Source organism: Anser brachyrhynchus, assembly GCF_964034855.1.
Source record: "Anser brachyrhynchus genome assembly, chromosome: 6".
Lineage (NCBI taxonomy): Eukaryota > Metazoa > Chordata > Aves > Anseriformes > Anatidae > Anser > Anser brachyrhynchus.
This window is the reverse complement of record NC_137700.1, coordinates 14,679,348-14,696,187: the sequence shown is the minus strand read 5'-3', so window position 1 is coordinate 14,696,187 and position 16,840 is coordinate 14,679,348. Positions and strand designations below refer to the sequence as shown.

The window sequence follows — 16,840 nt, the reverse complement described above, 5'->3', positions numbered from 1 at the left end:
ACCTCAGACGAGCTTATTGGTCAAGTGAAGAACAGAACAGACACAGTTCAGTGAGAGACCGTCTCAAGCTCAAACTGAAATTACCTACTTTGCATTTTTTCCAGCACTAACAACATTACCCATCTGGTCTTTGGTGCTTCCTTGCACTCGACTTGCAGAAACAGTTGCATCTGTGTACCAAATTTACTTTCTGCCCAGCCTGGGAGGAATAGCCCATTTCCAGCGTAGTTAGAAAATCTTTGCATAATGCTTCAGAGTAAGATTCTAAAATGTGTTTCACAAAAATAGGTCTGGATTATTTTAAGTAACCAAATTAGTATTAAGGCAAAAATAGGATGAGACTGCAACAGAAAGCACCAAATCTCTTTCAAAAAGCTGACTATATCATATAACACTCCTTATTCACAGAACTTCAAAAGTCAGTCTTAGGAGTTTTGTGCAAAAATTAAAACCTTTATGCATCTTGAGACCAATTCCCCCAGAACAACTCACTCTCTTAAAAGAAAACAGGAAACAAACAAGAAAGTCTCTCATGTCCTATCACTTCACACCCCCTTTCCATTCTTTCAGCCTTGTTCCCTATAAACAACCCCCTTCAGATACCTCTCAAGGGCTTTTCCTCATCCCCTTCCCTGCTGAAATGGTGAGTGATGAGGCCAGCACATGCAACATGAAAAGCCATCCCTAGGCTTCAGCATTTGTGCCTGCTGATATGGGGCGCTGACAGGGCAGTTCACCCTTCTATGAACCATGACAGATCTCAAAGCTCCTAGGAGCCTTATATTTACAGTAGATGGAAAACATTTCTCCCATACTGATAAATAACATAGGAGATTGTCTCACTTAAGCTTCAGAGAGGAAAAAGCCTTGTGTGCTCTGGGAAGTGTACGCCTTTGAACAACCCTTACTGGACGCAGCTCAATGCTTCAGTCTGTCACACAGCTCTTAACAGAGCACCACAGATTTTATGTTCTTTGCGTGATGTTATCTTATCAAAATTATCTCTACCAAACATCTGATTGCTTGTGCACATCTTCTTACTGAGTTCCTTCCAAGACAGAGACATTATGACTTCATTCTTTGAGCTACAAGCAGTAGCCAGCCACCAACCCTGACCTATTCCACAGTCCCTGCAAAGACTGGTGGCTCCTCAGGAGAGACCAATGGTAGTTCTGTGAAAATGCCTGAAATGTAGACTACTACACTGGGAGTAAGCCCACAGGGTCAATAGTGTTTCTGTAAAATAAAATGGAGTCTACATAAAATAGGAGAAAAATGACTACGTCTAATGATTTCCAGAGCCGGAATTCAGAGAGAAGAGCTGGCATCTCACTTGTCATCTTGGAATTGGCACACTGAATTTTGATCTGTAGGTCTATTCATCAGCATGAAAAAGAAGAGCACACACATTGCACAGGTAGCAAGCACTACAACCTTTCAATATTGTAACTTGTGAAGAACGTTTTTACGTGCAACATACTCTGAAAGCTTCTGAATTTGGATTCAAAACCTGCGTTTTCCATGATTGTTGAAGCAGCTTTTTTTCAGTAACTTACTGAAGTTACTTCACCTCAATGTAAGGTTTGGATCCAAAAGTCCTTGAGAAATTTTCCAACTCAGTATCACTATATTTAAGGATCATCAAATGGCTGTCCAGACTGATCATAACACTCAGCCTTTTGAAAGGTCTGAGAGAAGACAACAGGAAATAGCAGAAAGACTTACAGATTTCAGGCCAACATTAGACTCCCTGTCTTTATAATCTGTACTACAGGACTGAGCTAGGGAACACGCTGTGACTTAGGAAAAAGCTTCAAGTTTTGCTTTTCAAAAGTCAAATCTCACCTGGTTACCAGTAACCCAAACCAGGAATCGACTGAGTAAAGCAGACAAATACAGGGGAAGCACGCATCAGTGGACATACTGAGAGGCAGCTCTTACCTGGGCACTGGAGAAGTGCATTTAAGAAACTGAGAAACCACAAAAATTTACATCTACCTGTGCCAAGGCAATCTCTTCGGAACGCGTCAGAGAAATAATCAGTGATACGTCAGAGTATAACAGCCTCCTCTGTGACCACAGTGCCGAATGCAAACAGGAGATATTTTGAGGCTCCACAGTACAGTAGCCGAAAGTATAATTTGATGGATCAGCATCTCAGCTGCCTTAACAGTATAAGGGATTTTTTTCCTTGGAATCATCAGCTGACCAAAGGCTAGTCAGAGAAATGAACCCAGCTGGAGTACCTCATAATCAGCCGTGTAAGTTAAACCCATTTTCCAAAGATGCTGGAATGCAAGTCTCTCACCATAACACGTTTGAGATTTCAAGTATTTTTGTTTGAAAACACAATATTCCCCTGTAATATCAGTATTAACTCGGTCCTTTAAAAATTTACAGTCTTCAGTCTTCTTCTAATCTTTAATTAGAAGGTCTTGAAGACAATTCTGTTCCTAGAGAATACTATAATTAGAAGACAGAAATGAAGATCTTTTCCTACAAAATGTTATTTCTGGATTGTATTAGCAGAAATAATTTGCACACGGGAAAAAAACAGCTTCTCCAGCATCTGCAAGGCTAGACTCGAGTTCTCCCATCTCCCCATTGCCATAAAACACATTTTGCCAAAAGTCTTAACCATCAATGAATGGATAAAAACTTCTTTGCAGATTCATGCTTCAAAGTGGAGGGCCAAGAAGTTCGCTAGAGTATTAGCAATGTTTTGAAACACTTAATCCAACACGCATGAGGCTTTGGTATTAGACGTTTTCAGTAAGAAAAAGCTGAAAGAAACCTTTCCCCACGGTTATTCCTCCTCTTCTTCACCAACGCACCTTCAGCCTTGATCAAAGTCACCACAACGACCACCAAGCAATAGTCCAATTATTCAAAGGTACCAGAACGTGCTTAGCAAATTCTGTATGAACACTTTTATTCATGTGTGTACACATACGTACAAACACATTCACCAGCGTACCGCCTATGTAAGAGATAGCAGCTTTGCTGCTGAAAACTTGGAAGCAAAAATTCTTCAGTATGCAGGGGCACAACCAAAGTCAGGTAGCTGACTGGCACTCCACCAGCCCCCAGAGCCTCTTTCGCTTGAGAAAGGTGCAAACTGTTTACAAATGCATTCGAAAAGCACAAGTTTCTGTCTCAGCTCAGTAATCTGGGGTTGACACAGGGCTTCTGTAGGAAGGTATCGGCCTGCCAGGCATAGGCACTGTATGCAAAACACACTAAAACAAGTAAGAAACTCCTTTTAAAAAAAGAAAACCCTCTACCTCTGGCATATTTCAAGGTTGCTACAAAACACTAAACAAGACCATAGCAGAAATAAGCAAATGTAACTTTCAGATATCCAACCCAAGAGTATTGTTCAATGAACCCTTCAGTATACTGAAAAAAAAGAACAAAATAAAGGCCAACTAAATTAAAATATTTACCATGTATTCTAGAAGAGTTCTGTTTACCTGCATTAGTATTGAGCTGGCTATCCTGGGAGCAGTTTTCATTGCTCTCCGAGGTTGACTGAAGTGAGGAAGATGGTGCAGTTCTACTTCGTTTTTTGTTAGCTTTCCTTTCCGCTACCTGCCATTCTTCTTCTTCATCCTCGCTTTCACTCAGGTCATCAAACCCAAAGTACTTAATTTTGTAATTGGAACTCCCAGAACTTCTAGAGGCACCTTCATCTCCCCCTCCCTCATCTTGATCATCAAACCCAAAAAATTCTAATTTGACATCCTTTTTGGATTTGGTATTGCTTGGTCGAAACCTGGTTGTAGTTTTTGTAGTAGCAATGTCTGCTTTTTTTCTTAAACGCCCAGCTTCTCCTAAGTCAGTAGGGGTTGCTGTGGTAAATTCATCAATTCTTTCCATGGTATCCTGTATAGTAACATTACAAACTGACAAGCAAGATGGATGTAGAACAGTGTAGTCTCTAGTCCGTCCAACAGTCCCTCTAAAACTGGTCCCACTACTTAAAGAAGCTTTTCTTGCTGGGTTCAGACCATCGTTATTTGATTCATTGTTTGCTTTGGATAAAGACTGGCTAGTGCCATCCATTAGCTTGTCAAAATTTGTTGCCCCCTGTGGTTTTGCTTTGTTAGATCTACAATATGTCCTACAGTTGCTTGGCCTAGGAATAGTTTGCACAAGTTCTTCGCTAATGGCTTCCTTTGGATTTTCAGTATCTTCTTTATCACCCTCCTCATCCTTGCTCTTCACCTCTGAGAGTTGTTCACTGTCAAAATCTAACATATACTCTCCAGTTCTGGTATCTTCAGTTTCATCCTCCCATTCATACAAATGAGTTCTTAATGGCCCCTTCGTCTGAGATGCTTCTGATGGAGAGTCTGACGTTTTTCCAATGTGGGAGTCCCAAGAATCAGGCAAGTCCTTGGCTTCAGCATTGAATCCAGAAGCATCTGTAGTTTCAGCATTGGTTTTGTTACTGTCTTCAGCATTCTCACAGGTGAAATGACTGTTCTTCTCATTATCTTCATTCAAATTCTGCATTTTATCTAAAAGAAAGAAAATAAATTTATTAGCAAAAAGCTCTGCTAAGAAAATAATCACCCTTGCAGACAAATCTGGAAAAAATCACTATAACAGTAAATATTCAGTACTTAATTTAAAAAATCATTAAAGGGGGCTCAATCCTCCTAATTAATACTGATATACTTTAAGTCTTCCAGCTTACAATCTTTGTTATAAAGTCTCTTCATCATCCCTAGCAAAAATACACACGAGCTTGAATTACGTGTCACTTTGAAAACAAATGCATCGTGAAAAAAATATCCCCCAAATAGAAGCACTTACTGATGTACACAACCTCAACAAAAAAGGAGAATTCTGCAACAAAATATTCTATGAAGTCAAAACACCATTCAAACTGTTTCAGTGTCTTACAATGAATAATTAGGGATAAAGGATGATTATAATTCTTTTTCTAATGTAATTAGAAAAAAAGTATTATTTTCCTTCTTTCACTTAGGCCGAGTGCTGTCCCTCGCAAATCCTTGTTTTTAATCAACTTTTGTGATACACATCTTAGTGCCTGATCTGCTTCAGTTGCCCTAGTTTAAGAGCTTTCTTGCTTTTGCATAGTACTTGAAAAGAACAGGCAACATAACTAGTAACATGAAAACACGTGAATCAATGGCATGGCTAAGTTGGCACATGCTCATTTCTAATACTACAAGATGCATTATGATATCCAACTATAGTAGGAAAGGGGATGCAGGAGCAGGTTACAGCCACTCATTTGTATGTTCCTGGTCTAACTAAAGACTAGATAGCAGCAAGGCAACGTAACAGTAGACATGGAAATCAGCATGAGCTACAGAACCTATCAATTAAGTAAATTTCCTGAAAATTACGCTATAGTCCACTGCCTATGATAGTAACTGAAACAAGTAAAAGTCATCCAGTAAAATCTGTACTAAATATGCTACAGACCCTTACCAACTGTATCTTAGAGGTCTCAATCATGTGCCCTGATCAGAACGGCACACACAACAACTATCTCGTTTTGCTGCATCAAATGAAAATATTTAGACTTCCAGAAGAAATATAGAAAAACTAATTCTCGTCACAATTTTAAATTGAATTACTTCTCAAGAGCCGTTTTTACAACATACTTCCACAGATCCGAGGAAAAGCTACTGCCAAAGTTAGTCTTGTACTTCTCCAGCCCACAGCCACACTTGCATCTTATGCTGTCAAGGAGCGCAGATGTGGCTGTAAGCACTTTTTGTCAGGTCTGTTCTCAGCTGACCAGAATAGCAATGCCAGCTGAGACAGCAGAGAATGTGGATGGAAACCATTGCCTTTGTTTTCCCTGAATACCAACCAAAGGTCAGTGGATTTGGTACACGAGTTTCATGAAGATTTTATCTGCATTTGCCATACTCTGTTGCTGCACCACACATACCCAAAAAAACACGAGTGTGTTAGGCCTGCCCATCCTTTTTCCAAGAAATCTTGTTAGGACTTGTGTCAGCCAGTGCCAGCACACACAGACCCAGGTGCCTACTGCAGTATCAGCACTCACTGTAGGGGCAGCATGGGCCAGGAGAAGCAAGATAAGGAGTCCGACTGGGATGCAGAAGCCCCTGATACACGGAAGAGTAGCACATGATGAGATAAACTGCAGAAACAGAAGCAACTGTGACAGGAACAAGCAGACAAAAGGCAAGAAGAGAACACGCTGTCAAGAGACAGGCACAGAAGGCCACAGTAATGGAAGATGCTCCACAGGCAGAATGCAACTGCTAAGCTTTGGCTTTGCCATGTAGCAAATGCTTTCTGAACTAAAACGAAGGCTTTGGCATCCTTTAGCACCGGTCCTGACTGCATTCATCAGGTACCATTTACCCAAGCGGCACGGAAGTTTCATTGCACTGACCAAAAGGTTTCAACCTTCTTGATGAAGGAAGCGAGCACAAATACTGTTCCAGGGATTTTTGTTCGTTTGCTTTCAGATTAAAACTGCATCATGTAAGTGCCTGTCCCTGCTCATAGCAATTGTAAAAAAACTTCTAGGCTCTAAAGAAAAAATATACCAAAAGCAATGACTACCAAGTCAAGTTTTACATGAAAATAATCTAATCCTAGCTGAAATTCCTCAGGGAGACAAGCAATATTTCACACTGCATCCAAGTTTTCTGGGAGTCCACCTGAGGCCTGTCATAGAAGTTTAAATACTCAGCTAGAAATAATAATTAAAAAAAAAAAACTTCACAGAATATATAACATGCAATACTAAATTCTGTCAAGAACAGGAGTCCTAGCCATCTCGGCAATGGAATCTTGTTCAGTCTTTGTCTTGCATGATCAATACATAATACAAGGAATCATTTCAATCTGATGCACAGTATTAATCCAGGATGCCCAAACAATATCAGTTTTTCTAGAATTAAAGAGCGAGCCTGATAGCATACACTATGTTTCTTTCTCCTGCCATGTGTTTATTACTGTGTAACTGAAAGCCACTGTAGTACGTAGGCATGAAAACCAGAAAATTATATCTACAAAATTTGATTTCCAGACTTTCTCACTCAAGTGCAGCCTTCCCACTACTATTCCATATCTGAGCGCATATTTACTTGGATTAATAAAACCTAAGCAACATTTAAAGTACACACATTTAACATATGCATGCCTTTGCTTACCAAACAACGCTTTGAATTGTTACAAAAAAGTTCCAGCATGTCTCTCTGTAAAGGGACAGGTTTTCCTATTCTAAGGATGCCTGCGATTTTGAAGACCTGCATGGCATATCAGGAACAAATCTAATCTGCTCTTCCCAGGGAAGGAATGCAATACAAGTGTGCATATGCACATTACAACCGAACAGTCAAATAATTCAATGATTTGTTTTGAGATGAGTACTGCAGAAATGTAGTGTTATATAGTCATAGTTTGAAGCATTACTGTTACACCTATAGTTGGTATTCTAAAGCACAAAAGATGATGTACATACCCAGCCTGCAAAACAGACTGAAGATGTCAAACAAATATACGTATCTGTATCTATAGATATACACAAGCTACCACTGTCAAAAAATTATTGGAAAAAATACCAAGGAATCTTCAACCAACAAATACTCTGTAACACATACTTTCATCTGCGTTCTCAAAATTCCAGATTTTAAAAAATACTGGACTATTTAAAAGTAAAAAATATTTTTAAAAGAGCATTAAATATTTAAAAGGAAAGATATTCAGGGACTACTTATTTAGGTCTCTCACTCAAAATCACTAAGACACACCCCCGAACTCTTCTGGTCATTCCTTAGTTCTGAAGCAGTGGTTGGCTGCTGAAGCCATTTTAATGTTTCAGTTCTTTACCAGGAAGTTACTCTAAGTAAGAGCGAAAGCTCTCTTCTGCTACATCCCTGTAAGAAAGATGATCCTTGACTTTCTATCAATCCCGGCACTGCTTTTATTAAAAATAAGTTTTTCTAACATGCATCAGATATTACATTGGGTAATAATAAATCCACATGACAAATAACTAAAATTCCTTCTTAATGAAAACATTGATTTTGATTATGTAGTTACATACACTGAAAAACTATTCTACACATTGTTCTAGAATATTTCAGAATGGGCTAAAATTAGCCCAGTATTTGTACAACTCCAAGCAGGCAACACAGTCCCATCCAGTCATCTGTAACCTATTATGTGAGGAAAAAGTTTTGTTCCCTCACTGCAGCAGCCACATTTGGGCAAACTGAGCCATCAGCTGAGAGGTGCATCATGACCAGAACTATCCATCGCATTTATTTTCCCCATTTCCGTTTTCCTGGGCTTGCCACAATGGCATTGTTTAATTCCTTCGTGTCTATGTGGCTCCTATTCTCATTGCCAGTTCCACACATCGCCAAGCCACCCGCTTTCTCCTTGTGCTGCTACTCCCAGCGGACCCAATAACCCAACTCATGTCCTGGGTTCCCTTATTAGCCCCTCAGCGCCACTCTCTGCTGCCTCTAAGACAACTACCAAACACACACAAGGCGTTTGTGTGCCTGCGTCACTGAACAATTCGATCTGACTGAGTTCAGGCAGCAGCAGCAGTGTACACCAGTCCTCCCAGCCCTGAATTCCTCGCTTCTCTTCATCTGTCATAGTCAATAAAGTCACTTTCTCCAGTCAGCTCAGCTGACTAACAAATAACAAACCCATTCCACCCCCATCAGACAGTTCTACCAGTGCTTCTTTTTGAAGAGACACTTCCAAAAAACGATCTTTAAAAGGCAAGCACGCCCCATTAACAGCTCTTTCTGTATCACAGCAGGACTTCCACTGCCTTTGCACTGCATCTCTTTGAATACGTGCATAAGTAACTCAGAATTTTGAGTCCTCTCTGAAAGACTTAACTAGCAGCAGAGCATTGCATCCTATTTTTTGCACTCATTGAGCCAGTAATTCAATACAGCATGAAATGTTACTGGCAAACAGCAACCAAGTGGCAGTGAGCCAGCCTGCTCCCCACTCGTTTTGTGCCTATCAGACACCAGCAGTTGAGAACCACCTCATACTTTGGACCCTCTGCTAGCTGCCATGAGATTTTTTTTTTCCTCTTAATAAGCAAGGTTGATGAAAAATTTAACAAGTAAGCTATTTTCTGTACACAGGATAAAAAGTGTGACTTGAAGTCTGGGTCATCATAATGCACTGGTGGAAAACTAAGCAGTGATATTTAGGTAAGTACTTCCTCAAAGAATACTTCTCCACGCCATCATGTTCTTTTCATCAGTGGGTCAACAGCAGTCAGGCTGAAGCTTCTAGAACAGAAATTACTGAAAATCCTTCATTGCCAAAGGTGTACGATACCAGTGATCCCAGTAACTTAACCTTGATTTTAAAAATTACTATATCCGTCTGCAGTAACTGTTATAGCTGAAGCTAGCAGGACTGTAATAAACGTGTAACATTTCAACTTATTTACAGATGCAGAAAGCACAGAGAAATTATTTTAAAAGTACTGTGAATGACTAGATATTCTGTAGTTCAAAAGAGTCATGTAATTTCTCCTCCTAATTTTAACTGCAATTAGGCTCTTTTGGGGCTCAAATACCAGAAGAAATCTCCCAAGAAATCTCAGATCAGCGGTATCACACAGCTATATAATCCACGGGAGAGTCTTTTTTCCAGGTGTTAGCACAATATTCCGAAGAACCATAACAATCTCCTGTACTAATCATGATTTGTTTGCTCTGTTTGAATCTCTAGAATTTAATTACCAGAGTATGAGAGAACCAATCTAAATGACTGGCAGGCAAATTAAATGTTAATGAATATAAAACCGCCCACACTTACATACATACATACCCCTTGCTTATTTTATGCTCTAGTTTCTAGTGGAAAGATAGGGATGTCTTAAGAATTGCTGATGAATACAGAAGATATGAAACTTCTACTCTTTCTCGCTAAACACATAGGATGTTTTCACAGACTGATAAACATGACCAAACTTCACAAAGCTGTGAGCGACAATGATTATTCTCATCAGCTTTGTAAGATGACCACTAGAGATAAAAACTTCATACACTGCAAGGCACTCAATTTTTCTTCCTCTAGACAGAAGAAAATGCTTAAACTGTGTGAACGTAACTGAGTTCCCCAAATTCCACCACTTTTCCAGTAATAAACATTTTTCTAATAATAACCTTTAAACATTACACAAAAGCCCACCTAGACCTGCATAATATTCACTCTATATCCATCTAGTCTACATTCTGTTTGTATTTTTTTCAAATACATGCTTAACATAAGCAGTCACTTGGTGGGCAGATGGCAGAAACGCTCTTCCATACATTTGACAGAACACGAAGTGCCTTGTGACTATCACAAGTAGCTACAGAACTACTACTCGGCTTTTCATTTCCAAGGTCACATACAAAGGGAGAATGTTATTTATTCTAGACTTCGTTTATTTGGATTTATTTTTTTTTTAAGAAAAGGAAAGGTATTTCCTTTAGAGATATCACACCTACATTCTTCAGCTGGATATCTCTTATAATTTTGACTTTAAGATGTCTCAGATTTCAACTTCATTTTTTCATTAAGCACCCATAATACATCTCACCCTTATCTTAAAAGGCTTTTCCTCTGAGAAAACTACCTCAAAGTGTGTTCCCAAATAACCCTTAGAAGCATCGTTAATTCTTTCGTTTTCACATAGCACAACGAAGAAAATCTCTTCATCCACAAAACATTTGGTTCAATCCTGCTAATAGCAAAAAACACCATACAGACTTGTTGAGATAGTGAAAGGTCTTAAAAAAAATTTGCAAGGCTTCCAGAAACTGCTTTCAGAGTAAAAAGAATCACTTCCTTTTTAATTCTATGTCACCCACAGGAATAATTGTAGTTGAACTAAGACAGACAACTTCCATTATGCTTCTTACCTTCGATCTTTAATTATATATTGTTTTAAAGAACAACAAAAAAATTAAATCCAGTAGCTTTTCCAGAGCAGAAGCCACGCTGGAACAGTTGAGCAGGACACAGTAACACAAACCTTTCTCTATAGCAGAGGCAGAAGTGGACTCTTAAGGATTGCTCTATTCACATGGCTCAAAAGCTTCACTTCTGGATTGATGATGGAATAAGAAAAACAGATTCCTGTAAACCAATACAAAGGACATCTACCAAATTACCTTCACCGTTGACTAAGTGACTCCAGTCACTTTGTATTGTACACTGTATTCAGAACAGCAAAGAAACAGAGACCAAAGTATATGCTTTTTAAAAACGCAGAAGCCCGAGTATTTCTAAACCTGACTTCTGTCTGTCCCCCCACTGTTTTGCACACAATGGAGCACATTCATTACTTCTCTCCTCTGATAACACAAAGTAAATGTAAGGGGAAGTTAATTGCATAAGCAACAGAACCGCAACAGCCACTGACCAACACCTGTAAGCATAAGGCAGTGTTCAAAGACACGTGAGCATGGCCTCAGCACCTAAAACGAGCAGCAAATACCACAAGGAACAGACCAGGCAAAACCCAGCTGCAATACTGAGAGCTGCAGCAGGCCAGCACAGCCCAGAGTAGCCAGGCAAAGATGCCTTCTAGCAGTGAGTAATTAATGCAGAGTTTTCTGTCTGGTGGTTGTCAAAGACAATATAGCTAGAGAATAGCAGAAAGCATCCAAAAAGTACATGGGGAGAAGGGGGAGAGGACGGGAGCACCAGCGGGTACACAAGTGCTCCAGGAGCTGGGAGCGTCTCCAGGATTCATCCATCTTGCCACACTCGTTCTATTTTGTCAAACTGGAGCCACTTATCTTGTTGCCTGGACACCTTCTGAGATTTTTATCAGAATTCTTTAGACGGCTCAAACTGGTATTTTCTCATATCATCACTGGTGACATACTCGAGTATTTACAGCAATGAAACTCCATTGAAACGACTGACTAAATACCTAGTGCTGCACATTTAGCATCTGGGTATGCATTACAAGCGGCCATCCTCATTCCTGCCCATGGCTCACCATAATGGTGTTTACAGTTGCATTAATACAAACTTGGCCCAAATTTGCTCCAGGCAGGGCCTAAAAGCAGTAAGCATGCCAATGCAGAAAAGGGAAGTCATAAAAGTGGCTCCTTCCACTTCCCACAGCAGATTCAGAGTTTGACTGAGCATTCTTACTTGGAGAGGAAAACACTGAAATTTATCTTTTCTGATAAACCCTCTTGCCATCACGGAAGAATCTGCAGTTAACCATTTCATACCCTGATCCGTAGGGTACAGCATAAACCAAGATGGAATCCTAAACAAAGTCAATGGAAAGAAATCCTTTAGGAAACCAAGTACTTTTGTTGGCAAAAATACCACAATCCAAACCAACCACCAGCAAATGTACACCCCACCTCAGGCCCTATTTCAGTTTAATCTAATTTCCATTTAACTTACACGACTAAGCTGCTTGGCTCTGAGTCTGAAAACATCGATTTCACCTTCACAAAATCAAATCACCATTTCCAGCCTGACACTAACTGCCTGGAGTCAAACACTGTATTCTTCTCTTAACATTCCAGCAGCAGAGCCTTAGTGCCTTACTTGCCATTGAGAAGTTACGGTGAGCAGAGACCAGTTCCTCCGCCTGCGAGAGCGCCATCTCTGGAGGTTCGCTTCTGCTCAGCAGGGCCCAAGGGCACACCAAGCAGACCAAGCACCATGACCCACCGCACGGCTGTCCCTGCAGCCCCCCAGCACTGGCCCACTTGATGGGGCAGGAGGCAGCGCCGGCTGCAGGTCCCACCTTTTAGATGGGTTAGGCACCCACTTACAACTGCATTTTCCTTACAAGCATCCAGGGAATAGAGAAGGGAAAGCAACAGATGAATCAGTTCAACTCCATTTTCCACAACATTTGAAATACCACTATCTCTGAAATCTCTCTTTCGCACTCAAGATTTGACCCGTACTGGCTAACTGGAACCAAAGTTACTAGGGAAGTGAAGAGAACAAAACAACAGTCAACAGTAGTCTTGCAATGCTAAGAAAACAGGCTAAGATATCAAAATATTATCACGTATGCAAAATGAATGCTTATTTCTCTTACTCTAGAAAGAGTTGCCAGTATTAAACATCAGCCCCACTAACTTCACTCCAGGTTAGTTTTCTCTCACTTGTACCAATTCTTGATGGCTGCTAACCGAAGCATCCTGAAGCTACAATACACATACTGCCCTCCACAGCTGGTGTGCAATGAGATGTTACGCTCCCTCCTTCACTGCCATGTAACGAGCTGGGGAAGCCTTCGTTTTAAAACTGAAAAGAACATGATTGACTTACTACACAGAGGAAACAGATCTACAGACTTGAACTAGGTTTCCTTTACTCTAAACCACAGAAATTCACAGAATTTACTGCCAATGTATAGACATTAAAGTTAGTCAGAGGCAATGACATCTTTAGAAGGGCAGGCAGGTGGCACAATGCCAACCTCACATCCCTCTATTTCTCTTCAAATGAGACCTCACTACCCAGACAGATGCATCACCAAGAAAAAAGAAACATCAAGAAGGCAGCAGCGGTAAGATTAAAAATAAAAACTGGTATCCGAGACCTTCTGATATCGCCAGCTATTGAGGGCACATACATTAACAGGACACAGCACGTGAACAGACCACTGACACAGGAGACGAGAAACAGTTTGTAAGCTCATTATGAGCTATAGCTCTGCCTGATGTTCCCAAACACTCATTTATTGTAGCTTCATTTTACTATCACCAATTTTTCAGGGCATAAAACTACATCGCTTTACAACTCAAAGCTGGCCAAGCTAAAGGAAAAAGACAAATCTTTACCAAGTGCTTGTATCATAATCGTCATTTCTGGGAAGAGAGCCCAAACAAGACATACAGTGTCTTCTTTGGTTTGGACAGAAAACTAGCAGACTTACTAACCACAGAAAAGCCATGTTTTCCTCCAAATACGAAAATGAGTTTCATTAGTTTCTCTCCTCTTCTCTATATTGGAAATCAAATGTTTTGGTTGGTAAGGAGAAAAGGTTAGAGTAGACTCCTTTGCTATGTTTTCTGCCTATGACTGAACAGCTGGGGAACAGAAAAAAAAAGCTTATGGATATAAAATATACAGTTCTAAGAAACGAGCAAAAATTTACCACTTAGATAACATCATTGTCCACTGATGCCCGCAAGATCTGGCAAAGCATTGCCTGTTAGCAAGCATAAACATAAGATAAGAAGCGTAAGAGCCTCAAAAGATTAGACTCTCAAGACCAGTTTCATGGCTGACAATCACCGAAATAGCTAAAATTATAGAACCACCAAATCCAAAGCTATGATTACTGATTCTTATGTAATTCTCGTTCTTCACTCTCTCTAAAACAAAATGAGTTCCCATTAAGTTCACGTGCAGGTTGGACAGACACTGTTTTGCTTCTTTGCAGATGCTTTAAGTTGCATCCCTACTTCGCAGAATTCCACTGAAAACCCTGAAGTGATGAGATTTAATTTACTGCTATCACAGAACTACTTTCCTTAAGAATAGTTTGCTTTTCTTGTTACACCCTGAAAGTGAAAATTCTTAAGTACTTTATATGAAAAGTCCAAATTTACTATTTAACAAGCTTAAGTAGATGAATCGAGTTCTGGATTACACTACATTAGGCCTTTATCCCAGGCCTAATTTTCAAAGACATAGGAAGTTTATTTTTAAGTAACAATCTAACTGCTTTTCCTCTCACCTACCACCTCTTCAGCCAGCAATCAGCAGATTTTCTGCCTGGTCACCGGTCTTTCACTGCATCTTCAGTCACTGCACAGCTCATCACCATCTTCATAGCAATCTACACGTACTTACCTGGCCAAACTGCACACAGCATCGTGCTTAGCACGACTGCCTTCCCAGCAAACATTTCTGGGGAAGTGAGAAACAAAGCTACAATGACTAATTTACTCCTTCGCTACTGAAGGCGCTTCCTCCTCCATTTAAAATGTAAGTAAAAATTAGCCTAGGTTGCTTGTCATCAGCTATACCCTGTCTCTCAATTTCTATCAAATTTAAGCCCTACTAGTTTCCTTAAATGACCCCTTGCACTTCAGTCCTTTCTATTTTCCCAGATAGGTATTCTCATCCAAGTTATATATATTAGTCTTTCAGCTTGTCTTTTACAGGTGGAGAAACTGACATTTCTCCTCCACTCTTCTTCCTAATCTTGCCTTAAAATCTTCTACAACATTCCTTAAACCTCACTTAAAGTCTGTTTTTCTTCCACAAGTATATACCCACAAGAGAAACACGACTGTTTCTTAACCTTATTGCCCTGCATTTCTATCTATCCACACTGATAACAATCTAAGTTATAATGTGACTCTATATACACTGATTTATTACGTAAAAAAAAAAAAAAAAATACCATGGAGCACGTTATCAATGCTCACACCCAATTTGTTACCAAAGTCCACAGCTCTCTGAAGTGTAGGAGAGACCACGGTTTTAATAAGTAATGCTAAAATTCCTTCCTTTTTCATCTAACAATGAAGAATTACGCAATGAAGAACTCTACAACAGTGCAAGCAAGACCATTTGGTCAGAAATCTAAAACTAAAACAGTCTTGAAGCGATGAGACTTTGTCCAACATTGAATCCAACTGTCAGAAGAGCTGCTATACTCAGTACAGCAGGAGTTTTCAGAGCTCTATCATGCCTTCGCCTCTGACAGAAAGTCCAGTGAACAGCCACATTCGTCCTCCTTGGTAGTTTGGAGGGCATCACTTGCTGAGAGCAGCAGGAGAAAAGCTGATCCAGGAAGCGAACCACTTCCCCCTCTCAGGGAACACCAGACAGTGCCATGGGCAACACAAACAGCTGGCACCAACTTTTTTCAGAAGGGCTTACCACACAGAAGTAATACAGCAGCACTAATAACCATTAGAACAAATGCATCCTGAGACTCCTAAGTCAGTCTGGGTTCAGACACCACTCATAAATATGTTGAAACCCTTTACTGAATACAGTAGCAGTTTCCTGTATGAACATATGAGCTAACAGTTGGAATTTGAAGAACATTTTCCATAGTTAATTTTAAGGTAGTAATACTAACGCAGATCTCAGCAGTTTGAACCTGAAATGGCTGCCTTACCAACCGTTTTCTGCTTTCCCACATACTTTGGTCAGCTTAAGCAGCATGCCTGTTAACAGGCTTTCTTCTAGAAGCACCGAACAACTGTTCTGAATGCTAACTTATTTCAACTTGTTAAACATGAGAGAAGCTCTTGGCAAGAGACCTTCTGACAGTCAAAAACTCGATCTTTTAAAAAATGAAGTGTATGAATGAAGTCTATAAACAAAGAACGATTTTTAAAGTACAGATTCTAAAAGTGGGGTTAAGAAACTCACTATAATTTGGGAAAGGGTAGCTACACATTTAAAAAAAAAAATCATGTGCTCTGTATGTAGACATACAGAGTACCTTTTCCTCTCATTAGGAAAAATGGGTTGCAGAAACCAGAAGATTGCTTCCCAAACACTGTTTCCTCCAGTATTGCTATTTTAGCAAATCGGTATAAATATTGAAATTTATGAAGAATTTCAGTCCTTATAGACTTTTGAAAAATGTCTATGGGGAAGGGGACAAGTAGGGAATCTTCGAAGTATCTGAGTTATAGCAAAAAAAAAAAAAAAAAGAGCACCCACATCACAGTAGTTTGAACTTGGGCTACCATCACAGCAAGGAAACTGCGTGCATGGGGAGACGGGACAACTTCCCCCTTCAAAAAAGGGGAAACAAAAACTACAGAAAGAAGAAAAGACTTGAGCAGATAAACTCCAGTACCTGTACGCCCAACTTAAC

The 16,840-nt window shown here is 39.9% G+C and overlaps 1 protein-coding gene and 1 long non-coding RNA gene across 9 annotated transcripts in view; one reads left to right on the top strand and one right to left on the bottom strand.

Moving 5' to 3' along the window:
- LOC308197461 overlaps nt 1-16,840 on the top strand; it is a 70,527-nt gene that overhangs the window by 15,290 nt on the left and 38,397 nt on the right. The window lies entirely within an intron of this gene.
- WAPL (WAPL cohesin release factor) overlaps nt 1-16,840 on the bottom strand; it is a 74,701-nt gene that overhangs the window by 45,733 nt on the left and 12,128 nt on the right. For 4 of the 8 annotated variants that reach the window (XM_080597903.1, XM_080597902.1, XM_080597904.1 and 1 more), the window contains one exon: nt 3,447-4,523. In XM_080597903.1, coding sequence (XP_080454029.1) covers nt 3,447-4,523 — 1,077 coding nt within the window. The remainder of the gene's footprint in view (nt 1-3,446; nt 4,524-16,840) is intronic. The other 4 variants (XM_080597905.1, XM_080597909.1, XM_080597906.1 and 1 more) reach the window with 1 other exon arrangement.